The sequence below is a fragment of the Musca domestica genome, unplaced genomic scaffold (genome assembly GCF_030504385.1).
Source record: "Musca domestica strain aabys unplaced genomic scaffold, Musca_domestica.polishedcontigs.V.1.1 16, whole genome shotgun sequence".
Classification (NCBI taxonomy): Eukaryota; Metazoa; Arthropoda; class Insecta; order Diptera; family Muscidae; genus Musca; species Musca domestica.
In genome coordinates, this window is record NW_026712219.1 from 17,235,979 (window position 1) to 17,248,366 (window position 12,388).

General features: G+C 36.0%; 1 protein-coding gene across 2 annotated transcripts; it reads right to left on the reverse strand.

The window, feature by feature from the left end:
* Window positions 1-3,165: 3,165 nt before the first annotated feature.
* LOC101894742 (calcium permeable stress-gated cation channel 1) lies at window positions 3,166-11,593 on the reverse strand. 2 transcript variants are annotated; one of them, XM_005179065.4, is made up of 3 exons: window positions 11,425-11,593; window positions 5,635-6,721; window positions 3,166-5,392 (listed from the first exon to the last, which is right to left on the reverse strand). In XM_005179065.4, the coding sequence occupies exons 2-3, from the start codon at window positions 6,616-6,618 to the stop codon at window positions 3,947-3,949; spliced, it is 2,430 nt and encodes an 809-aa protein (XP_005179122.1). In that variant the 5' UTR covers window positions 6,619-6,721; window positions 11,425-11,593; the 3' UTR covers window positions 3,166-3,946. The 2 variants fall into 2 exon arrangements, with proteins under 2 accessions (XP_005179122.1, XP_005179121.1); XM_005179064.4 differs by lacking the exon at window positions 11,425-11,593 and adding an exon at window positions 10,911-11,279.
* Window positions 11,594-12,388: the final 795 nt, after the last annotated feature.

Genomic DNA, 12,388 nt, shown 5'->3' on the forward strand with positions numbered 1-12,388 from the left:
TGTTGTTAGAAGATTGATTAAAATTGTGTGCACCCTCCTCCCCTTGCACAACAAAAAAACATTAACTCGTCTATTTTTTACAGTAATTATCGGTTTTGTTTTGTTTCCACTATTTGCTAGTTAGGGTAGTGTAGGTCGACTATCGGGAAATCGATAAAGAGTTATTAATTCAAGATATAATTACAAAGTAACTGCGTTGGAAGCATGTTACAACACAAACGAAACCCATGGCACAATAAGAAGGAAAAGGGTTGGTTAAAAAGATTAGGTTATGGCCGCTTTTTGTCAATACTATTTAAAATAAAAATAAGAAGTGTTCTAATATATTTGCTTTTTTTTACCTTCCACCATAGTATGGAGGGTATATTAAATTTTGTCTATTATAACACCTCGAAAGCTGATATTACTCAGATATGTGTTTGGTCAGCAGGATTTTATAGTTGCCTAAGCAGGTCCACGTCTTCGTATATTCTCCATATAACTGTACCTTCCTATATACAGTATTTTTTATGATTCTAACAATATTTTTCATCGTGTTTTATTTCGTAAATCACCTAGTTCCCTTCAAATGGTGGAGGGTATTCACAGTCCGACCCAGCTGAATTTACTGCTTTTATATTTGTTAATTTTAAGTTTATGAAATACCTATAAATAATGGTACAATAATTACAATGTATGGCACATGATAGAATAATACAGGTAACAGCAAGTGTTGTTGTACAAAAAACGTAGCAACAACCACAAACAAATTTGTTTTTGTACGTAATACATGTGTTAGAGTTATATGTCCAAAAATATAAAATATAAAAGATTAATAAATTATTTAAATTTTAAAAATGTTCATTTTTAGAAATTGAGTTATTAAATTTAAAATGCAGAGGAATAGCTCTTAAAATATTTAATTTTAATGCTTTCACGCCATTCCCCTGAATGTATAGTTCTTAGCTGTAGGTCCAAATCTCTCGACGCTTCAAGCAATGGCTAGAAAATCGTGGAAAAAGCCAAACAAATACATAAAGTATTCCACATTTTGCAATTTTAGGAAACATGAAATATACAACTATATTATTGAAAGTGGTGTCGCCGTTACTTAACCTCGAAAAAAAGTTTTCGCTCCATTGCCATTGGCCGAAAAATGGCTCGTGAGCTGAACATATCACAATATTCCATTCGGCATATAGTGAAAAATCAGCTTGGGGTAAAGCCATTGAAATTCCAAAAAGTTCAAGAGCTTACACCGCAACAGAAAGAAAATAGACTCAAAAAGCTAAAGAGTTGCTTCGCTTGGCCGAAAGTGATGAACTGCCGAATTTTGTTTTCTCGGATGAGAAAACATTCGTTGTCCTCCAGTTTGTAAACAAACAAAATGATCATAATTACTTGCCAAAGGCGTCAGCTGAAAATGTGCACCTTCGGTTGGCCACCAGAACTCAAGCGCCGGCCATGTTGATGGTGTGGGCCGCCATAACAGCCGATGGTCTCTATCCGCTCGTATTAATCGACCGTGACATAAGAATAAAGGCCGAATAGTACAGCGAAAATATTCTGGAGGGTGCATCAAAGCCTTGGGCACGCAGACATTTTTGCCGCAGATTTTGGACATTCAAACAGGACTGAGCATTATGGCATTTGACTTTGTTGCAGTTTTTTATCTCACCCTGTATGTTTTGACATTACAAGACTACCAAAAGAAACAAATGCATCCAGGTGATTGCTATGTCCTACCTTTTCTTCATTGTACCATGGGCAGAATCATGGTACAATGAAGACAAGGTAGGCTAAGTTGGAAAAAGTTGCAAGCAGATAGACATACCTGTATGGATTGCAGTTGTCAAATAATCATTAATTTTTAATCAATAAACAAAAAACGCGCAAAATTTATGAAAGATCAACATTTGTATACGCAAATATTTATATCCTGATTCCACAGGTGGCGCAAAAGTAATCCTCGCATCAGAAAATTCTATAAATTTTACGATTGGCCCCTAATGTCTTAATTACAGCTAAAACCAGTAAAGAAAGTCTTAAAGTCGGGCGGGGCCGACTTTATGATACCCTACACCACTTTGCTAATTTAGTAGAGCTCCACATAACAATTAAAAGTTATTATGGGAGAATTCAATCATACACGCTATGATTATAATTATAATTTAAAGTTCAAAGGACTAAATATGCCGAAGCATTTGTATCTTTTAAATTCGGAATTGTATTGCCCATTTGGTGCACAATTAATTTGAAATCGGAAAAAGATATATATGGGAGCTATATCCAAATCTGAACCGATTTTGATAAAATTTAGCAAATGTATTTCTGAGCTGTATTTGATATATTTCAACAAATATTGTTGTTACAGAGTGCATATTACGGCTGCGGAGGGAAAAAATAACAAATCGGATGAACAATATATATGGGAGCTATAGCTATATCTGAACCGATTTCGATTTCCGATCAAATTTGGCATACTAATTTTTAGGCCTAATTTGGGTGCATATGCAAAATTCCATACAATTCAGGCTGATATTACACGTTTGGTGCACAATAAAAGGCAAATCGGACGAAGATATATATGGGAGCTATATCTAAATTTTGACCGATTATCTCCAATTTCAATAGGGTTCGTCCTTGGACCAAACAAAAGATCTGTGCAAAATTTTATCTGGATCGGTCAATAAATGCGACCTGTACTTTGTTTACAAAAATACACGGACAGACGGACATGCATAAATCGACTCAGAATGTGATTTTATGCGGATCATCAAAAGGAACTATGGGTCTATCTCGTTTCCTTTTGCCTGTTACAAACAAATGCACAAAGACATAATACCCTGACCACCTTGTGGTATGGGGTATAAAAACATCAGAAGTTTACTTTTGCGCCATCTTATAAATGCATATGTACTTGACAGACATTCCGATGTTTTTTGGATGTAATTAGGGGCCAATCGTAAAATTTATAGCAGTTTCTGATAGGAGGATTACTTTTGCGCCAGGATTTATCTTCAGTAGTATAATTAAAAACATTTGACAATCAGGAATAAACCTTTTCTATTTATTCTGACCTTTAGACCAGTATCCACATCAACAACTTCTTCAAATTCATACATAAACCCATCAATAAACATTCTTTAATATCATCATCTTAAAAAAAAATAACAAAACTAACAATTTATTTCTTAAGCATATTCTTTATTATATATCTTGAAAAAATATTATAAGATACATATTTATATAATAAGCATATAATTATTTTGTGTGTGTGTGTAAATGTAGACTATTTACAATTTCACTTAAATTATCTAATTAAAAAAAAATAGAGAAAGATATGAGAAAACAAATGTAGGATGCTTAAAAATAAAATAAAGTTTAGTATTTACAAATTGTTGTAATAGTTTCGAACTTTTTTTTTTGGATGGGGAAAAGGAAGAATAAATATTTGCTCATAAAAAATTAGAATCACGAGGAAATAGATTAGCAAAACTAGTCTTTTTTTATAGAATCACTTAAAGGAAAAAATATATATAAAATAACTATAAAAAGGTGTACTCTCTACAGATAATTTTCTTTGTTGTGAACCATATCACGCTAATTTAATATAGTAGTATAAAATAATAACTGATGTGCAAAAAAAGATATTAACATTGAATACAGGGGATGGTAAATTATGTAATTTAAAATAATTTTTGTGGCCATTTACAATTTTGTGGGTCCTAAAATACTTTGTGTCTTTTACAGGAATTTGGAAGGTTTTATTATTCAATCAAAAATTTCAGTGAATTTAGTGTTTTGAAAATATGTGAAATCATGCGAAAACCGGACCTTGGAATTTTCCCCTGGGAAATGTCTCCATAGAAAAACATAATTGTGAAACCACTGCTCTATGAAAAATGGAGCAAAATAAAGTATCTTGATTGTTACACACCGGCCGCTATCTTTATGATCTCATCATTTAGGCATCTACATTATTGACACTACACTGAGAGCTGGCATCAAAATCGGATACTGAATCTGAACCATAGCCACCAAAGACACCAGGTGCAGCACCACCAATTCCAACTCCTGCATTACTTGACGCCGGCACCGTGGTTGTACCGGAACCATTATATGAATGTGGTCCCAGAGGTGTGGAATTGTGGGCGTTTCTAGGCTTTAGGACATCTGGTATATAGACCGGAGTTGGACCAGCAATTTCAACAATACTGGGTCTACGTGCCTGGGTACACCGCTTAATGGGTGACATGAACGTAAACAAGGTAAGGGTAATAATTAAAGTTATACTCAGAATTATGGCCCTTGCCATGCCAGAGCCTCTTACGGCCGATATCATAGCCATAACTAGCAGTAGTATGACCACTGAGAATTTTGTCATTGTCACGGCAGTCGAATGTATTTTACCACCATTACGTGAGATCATATTTGAGGGTCCATAGGCAAAATAGAGATTATAACGATCGACAAAATGCTTAAAGCACACATACACCATAGCGAATGGCATGATTAGGGGACAAAATACGCTGTACACGGTCGAAATGGTAAACACCAGTGTTGACCAAGCATAATGGGTGCCAAAGGGGAATTCTAGCAAGATCGATTTCCGAATATAAGGTGTCTCTGCTTTCGATTTGGCCGTTATCAACATATAAATGTAGACAATCAATTCCGGAAATCTCATCAACTCCAATGAGGTACCGATAAAGGCAGAGGTTATAATATAATTGACATAGAACGAACCACGATCCGGTACAAAGAAACATTCCCAACGCAACGACTGGTCACTGACGGACCACTCCAACAAGGCCTGGGCCGAGGTCAAACCCAACGAGGGAAGTATTAGAATCATGAATAATAAATATCCAAAACATTTGGTCATTATGGAATAGTTCTGCTTCGATTTGGTATAATGACTCATCCATTTGTCCGAAAAAGCAACAATGACAGGCATCAGTATTGACAAGACCCACAGCATGAGAGTGGGTAAAAATTCCGATATTAAAGGTGATAATGTATAGATTTTATCCTTGGCCAAGGCGACACTATTCAGTAGATTCACCACCATGGCTGGCGTGGTTAAGAAGAACAATATCACGAAGAGAATTACATTCACTGTGGCCCACTTTAACATCCAATGGCCACGACTGACATTTAGATTTTCCCAAAACAAATCATTGGGTGATGGAGCAAACGAAAGATCCCATTGACGATATGTGCCTGGACTAAAGTGAGCTACAATATTCTGGGCTTCCTGTACGGTGGAGACGGTGAGGAATGCAATGCCCAGGGGTTCATTGAGCGCTGCGGCTCTAAGTCGGCAAACATCGCCATGTAGGGCACGTTCTTCGCGTTGATAATATTCATAGGCATTTTCGGTTTTACACGAACACATTTGTGTGCGAACCTAGAAAGAAAGGGGAAATAATTAAAGCAGAGGACAGAGGGAGGGGAAATAACCTTCACCAAAACCTGGGTAGTTTCCTTCCCAGAAGGAAAAATTGGTTTATGTCCCTAGATAATTTATCCACATTAGTTAATATGTTTATCTACTTGGAGCATAAATTATCTACATCCATGGATAATATGTTTACATTTGGTGTAGGTTTTTCCTTTTTGAAAATGGAAAATATCACCAACTTTACTTACCACCAAACTGTCTCTATCCCGATGTTGTTCACAATACATTTTCGCATCCCATACCCTCTCATATTCCGAATTCTTTCCATAGAGTTTCGATATGTTATAGGCAATTTGAACATCTTCGATACTGACATCGGGAAACAATTCCTGTATGTAGTTTCGTATCACCGTCTTATTGCGATCATTGGGTGAAATATTGGTTATCATAATGGTGCGGGTAGCGGCCTTTTTAAATGCATTACGTCCCGAGGAGCGACGCATAATCAAGACAATCAAAGGTACATATATGATGGCCACAATAACATGTACCCACAACCAAGCCGAGTCGGGTGGTATGTTTGACATTGTAGTGCGAGCAAACGAGTTCACATCGTTGACATTGTTGGCCGGACCATTGAGGAAATTCACCGGCAATATGACAACCAATGAAATAACTGTTATTATTCCCATTACCAACATCAAATGCTTTTGAAACGAGAGATAGTAAACAGCATCGGGACCGGTATGTAGGAGAACTTGTTCTTTTCTCAGCTTAAGGGTTATCATAATCCATGAGAAGATACCCTGATCATAGTTGATGGGCGATAAAGGTGTTGAATCCGCCGTCGAGTGTGAGGTTATACTGCCTCGGGGTTCATCGAGGCCACCATTTGCATTGGCGCCGGACGATGATGATGGCCCATCATCTCTGCGTGCACCATTACTCGACGTATGAGGTTGTTCAACCAGACTTGTTCCACGTGAATAGAAAATTTCAGTCCAACGTTTGCGATTGCCGCCATTATTCACCAATGCCAAACGACCATAGTCCCCGGCATGATGTCTTAATACGGTAAATAAAATTATAAGTAATACCCAGGCCGATACGTTTAGAATAAGGGTTTCGGGTATGCCATTATAGGCATTTGTGATAACTGTTGTTTTATTGGCCACAGAGCAATTGTAGCTGGACCCATCATCGAAACTGCGTATATTGAAAAATGAATCCATGACTGTTAGAATTGGCTTTGTCGTTGGTCACGTTACGCGGGCGGAGTTGAAAATCAAACTGCGTTCGCACGCAATTCCTTAGAAAGTTCGCAATTGACCAGACCTGGAAAGATAAAAAATAAGGGGTATCAATATAAATTTAGGAGAATATAGGAGCAAATTTTTTGGAAGTTTTCTTTGCACCAAATCGAATTGGAAAGATTACAGAACATTTGTCTAATAACTGTTGTTTGGATTTATTTACTCCGCGCTTAAAGATTAAGAGAATATAGGAGCAATACAAATTCTACAATAGAAATCTTTTGGAAGTTTTCTTTGTACCAACTCGAATTGGAAAGATTGCAGAACATTTGTCTAATGACTGCTGTGGTGAATTATTTACTCGCCGCTTAAAGATTCATCTCTAATATTCCTTTTTTTTTCAAAACAAAGACCTAACTTTGTTTATATAGGAAACGATGCTGCTAAACAATATACACGGAATCACAGAGATGCTCTAATAAATTCCTTGACTTGGGAGATAAGAAGTTATGCGTTATTATACTCCTCCTCCAGTGTTTTGATCAGCCGGTCGGTCGTTCGGTCTGTTGGTCATTCGTCTCATAACACTTTTAAATTCCATTCGATTTATTGTTGACCGATGACGACAACAGTATCTTTTATATTCGCATTGAAATTATGCCGACATGTCTGCTCTGGAGCAAAGAAACTGATATCAACTTGAATTTGGTTTTTTTAATATTACGGCAATTTCATGCTGCGTGACGTTGATTGTGGTGATGGTGGTAGGTTAAATAATTTTGCATTCAAATGTTTACAAAACAATTTAATAATATTTCATTGTGAGTTTTTTTTTTATCAATTTAGGTCGGAGATAATTAGAAATGAATGAATGTGAGTGCAGAGAGAATGTGATTTAGAATTGCAATGAAATGGAAAAAATTATTAGAAAATGATTCTAGAGAGAAAGACAGGCAATTGCCATATCAGTGCATTATTCTGGAAGTGAGAAGGGGTGATATTGTAATCATTGTTCAAATGTTAATGACAAATCGAATGGAAAATTGTATAAGGGATATACCCTATTATAGGAAGATAGGCAAATAACAGACAAAAACTGATAATGGTAGATCTCCTTTTGCTCAATTCCAGTATCTGCAAGAATCTACTAGTTTTACAATTTTTTCGATGTCATAAAGAGAAAATCGGTTATCGTAGTAAAAACTTTTAAATTCTTGCAGTTCTGGAACAGACCATTTATAAACAACTTTTAGGATTATTTTATTCCACAAAATCGATGCTTCTCGAGAAAGGAAAAAACATTGTTCTCTTTTAAATAAATAATATCCTAATATTATTATTGTTACCATATTTAATTAATGAAGCCTAGAAATAGTATTTGTTATTATACAAATTTACATTTATCCTCGGGATAAAGCCCTAAATATCAATCAATTTAGGGTCGCCACTCACTCCCTTTCCTTGACATGCTACCAAAATAGTTAATAGTGGGATAGAGGTGCAAATGTAGACATCATCTATAACTGGAACAATCCTCAATCACCAAAAGGATTAAGACTATAAAAATATTCCATCGCCAATGAGAGGGAGACCGATGATCTGTAGTAGTAGTAAGTGAGTCCAAATTGAAATTTTATTTTTTAACGTTAAAAATATGATCGGTGGTAAGTTTTTCCTTAGCACTCGAATTACATGTTCGAATTCTTTAGGTAGATCGAGAGTCTCAACAATTTTAAACTTCAAGGAATGTCATCTACCAAATCTACTTAAATATCAAATTTGAAACAATTTCGTATGTAAATGTGACTATGATTATTAAAATACCGAATATCGATGCGTACCGTTATATGTGCGCTATAGGAAAACGTGGACCAAAATATTCAATTTCTGCCACCGGAGCTAAACCCATTATGACCTACAAATACTAATTTTTAGACAAAACCGTTGAAAAAATCATCAAAATACTTAATATCCGGAGGTACCATTATGTGAGGGCTATACGAAAATGTCGACCTGTACAGAGTGAGATAAAAAACTGCAACAATGTCAAACGCCATAATTTTTACGTGTTTTTTTTTAATTTGATTGAATGAAAAGCAAAAAATGTTTTAGAATAAGTTTAGAATTGTTCGAATTGGTCACCTTTGGCACGAATTATGGCCTTCAAACGGCCAATGAAACCGTCACACGCTGCCCGAATGTTGCTCTGTGGTATTTTGGCCCATTCCCGGCGAAGCGCTTTCTTGAGGTGATCGACACTTGGTATTTTTTAGTATCAACCTTGCTTTCCAAAATACACAAAACACAATAGTCCTACGGATTGGTATCCGGAGATTATGGTGGTCATTGGGCGCTGGAAATGAAGCGAGGAACCTCAATTTGTAACCATTCTTGGATGGTGCGATGGTGCTGAGAGCTGTTGAATTGTCCAAGGTCTGCGGCCAAAATGTTTGCGTGCCCAAGGCTTTAATACAACCTCCAGAATATTTTCGCGATAATATTCGGCATTTATTTTGATGCCACGGCATTCATTTTGATACGAGCGGAGAGCGACTATCGGCTGTTATGACGACCCACACCATCGCCATGGCCGGCGCTTGAGTTCTGGTGGCCAACCGAAGGTTCACATTTTCAGCTGACCTCCTTGGCAAGCAAACACGATCATTTTGTTTGTTTACAAACTGTTGGACAACGAATGTTTTCTCATCGGAGAAAACCAAATTCGTTTTTCAATATTTGCCGAATGGAATATTGCGATATGTTCAGCTCACGAGCCATTTTTCGGCCACTGCGACGCTGGTTTCGATCAAGTAGCTTCTTTACATTTCTGCTGATGTTGCTGTTTTCTTCCGTCCACTTCCTTCACGTCGGGCTACGCTACCAGTATCACGGTAACGAGCGATGGTACGAGACACAAAAGATTTATTCACATTTAAATGATGGACTGCTTTAACGATAGCCACGTGTGGATTCCCAGCCAAATATAAAAAATCACACTATCACGCTTGAATTCCATCACGAATAACTTTTTTTCTTTGGAAACAATATAATGAGCTGTCAATGGGTAATTTTAACAGCTTTCGGACGAGTGGCTTAGAAATGACAGCAGTCTGAAGTTGGTTGCAGTTTTTCATTTCACCCTGTATATAATTTATTCCGCCACCGGAGTTAGAACCCATTGCGAACTAAAAATACAACTTTTAGGACAAATCCGTGAAAAAATGTGGCAAAAATAATTAAAATACGGAATATCGCGAAGTACCGTTATATGGGAGCTATACGAAAATGTGGACCAATGTTTTCCCACCGGAGCTAGAGCCCATTATGCCCTACCAACTTTTAGATAAATCTGTAAAAAATGTGGCGAAAACTATTAAAATACCGAATATTGGGAGGTACCCTTATGTCAGCTATACCAAAACCTGGACCGATGCCTGAATTTAATTAGCCAAAATATGAATTTATATATTCCCATAATTTTCATACCACACCATTGATCACATCAAAATAGTGATACGACAACTCTGGAGATACAACTGAAAAATTAGTGTGTTACTATCTTAACGCCTCCTAATACCCACACCGACAAAGAAGGCCATCACAATTAAATGATAAAGAAAAAAATTTAAATGTCGTTATTTTTGGGGGAGAAATTAAAAGGCATTAAATTGGAGAACAAACAAACACAACAAAAGAAATGCAACACATGACCACCAGTATAAAGTATACCTAATGACCATTTGCCGCTCTTGCCAGCTAATGATGTGTAAGAAAACGAAATATGGAAGGGAAAAAATGGAAAAATCATTGGCATTTTCTTTTGCACTGCAACAAAAGCAAAAACAAAAAAATATAATGCAATAATAGTACATTCACATTTAATATTAGTTGAAAAAAAAAAAAATGAAAAAAATATTGTAATGCTTTGCGTTTCGAAAACAAAACAACAAAAGATGAATCATCTAACAAAATGGATTGAATTGTTGGAGTAGGAGGTTATCGGACAGGCGGGTAAGATAAAAAACAACCCAGACGAATAGACGGGTTTTTGTTTTATTGTATCTCTTATATTCATATTGGCCCAAGCCAAGGTAAATCGGCAATCGACAAACAAAAGAGCATGCAAAAATGAAAAGTCTTCATAGGTGTTTTAAATCATAAAAAAAATCAATTCTAACATCAAACCTCTATGGCTCCGGTCAGATGGAGGTTCAACTCAAAGTAGGAAGGGGAAAAAAACATATGTGTCACAACAGATTGTAATCACTCACCCATGTAGAAATAGGAAAATCAATGGGGGACGACTACTCAGTTAAGGGCAAACACTTTATCCAAGTACTTCAGTCGCTGCAACTAAATGCTTGAATAACAACTTATTGTTAATGAGACGCGTAGTTGTAGCTTTGGGGGGTTCTTCGACGGCATTGTAAAACCACAGACAGCCCAGCAATTTGATATAGAATTTCAAATCAGGGAAAACCTTCAACTTCAACCATTAACGTTTTTCAATTGATTTAAAGTTGCTACAACACTTTACGGTGCATGAAAAAGAAAGCTAACGATAAAACTGCCACGCATCACAATCTTGTTATATTTTGTTAAATCATTTTTGTGCAAAATTAGTTTTTTTTTCAACAACTGTTTCACAACACAACCACCACCACCGCTCACTTCACACTTCAATATTTACCACCCTGTACAAGTTTCTTTGAACGTTTTTCTTTTCTGCATGAATTGTAATTTTGCTGTTTTTTAATAATTATCTTGCTTTCTGCTTCCTCTTACCTATTCATAAAACAAAACTTGGCTTTTTAATTTGTATATGTGTGTTTCTTTCTTTATTATTAATTACTTCTACCACTTTAATTCATTGTGTTAAATTATTATATTTATCTGCTGCTGCTACTGCTAGTCTGGTGTTTTTGTGTGTGTTGTTGTTTTATGACTAAAAACAAAACATATGTCATTTCAATTGGCAAGAGTCGTCGGCGATTCGAATAAGACAATGAGACACAATTGCGGCGTTGACGCTGCATATATAAAAACAACGCCGTTAAGTAATGTGAGAATGGAGTGGCGCCGTCGAATATAACGGTATGAACAATGGAAATAGAATTTGAAATATTTTATTAAAACTTGTAAATTATTTAATTTAGTTTCAGAGAAATTTGCTCATTATGCCATGGTATAAGAAAATAAAGTAATAACAAGTGAAAAATCAAGTATATATGTAAACAAAAACAAAAAACCTATATCACCAACCAACATTCCACTTATTGGGACACTAAATGCACGTTGTGTGCTTAATCTGAATTTAAGGGCTAAGTACATAAGAAGCTTGAAGTCATGGCTAGGCATATTTTGTGACATTTCACAAAGGGATTACAGAGCGGCACTAAAATCTTGCCGTCGTTTTCCATTAAAATTTGACATTAATATGCCTAGCCATGACTTCAAGCATATTTTGCATATCTTGCACCTTTTTTCAAGCAGATTTTACACACAAAAATATCTTTTGACAAACGGATTTATTTTAAATTCAAAAATGTGTAACGATTATTGCAAATTGTTAGATGTAGTTGTTGCTCAATAGGATAGGTTGCTCAACTTCAAAGAAACTAGAAAAATACAACTCTGTGCTGGAGTCTTATAGTGTCAAATAGACTATTGCATTTGTTGGCATGGTCTGTTCCAGACCATTTATTACCTAATGCGGAGTCGCTGTTCTATAACCGCATGATAGTCGTTG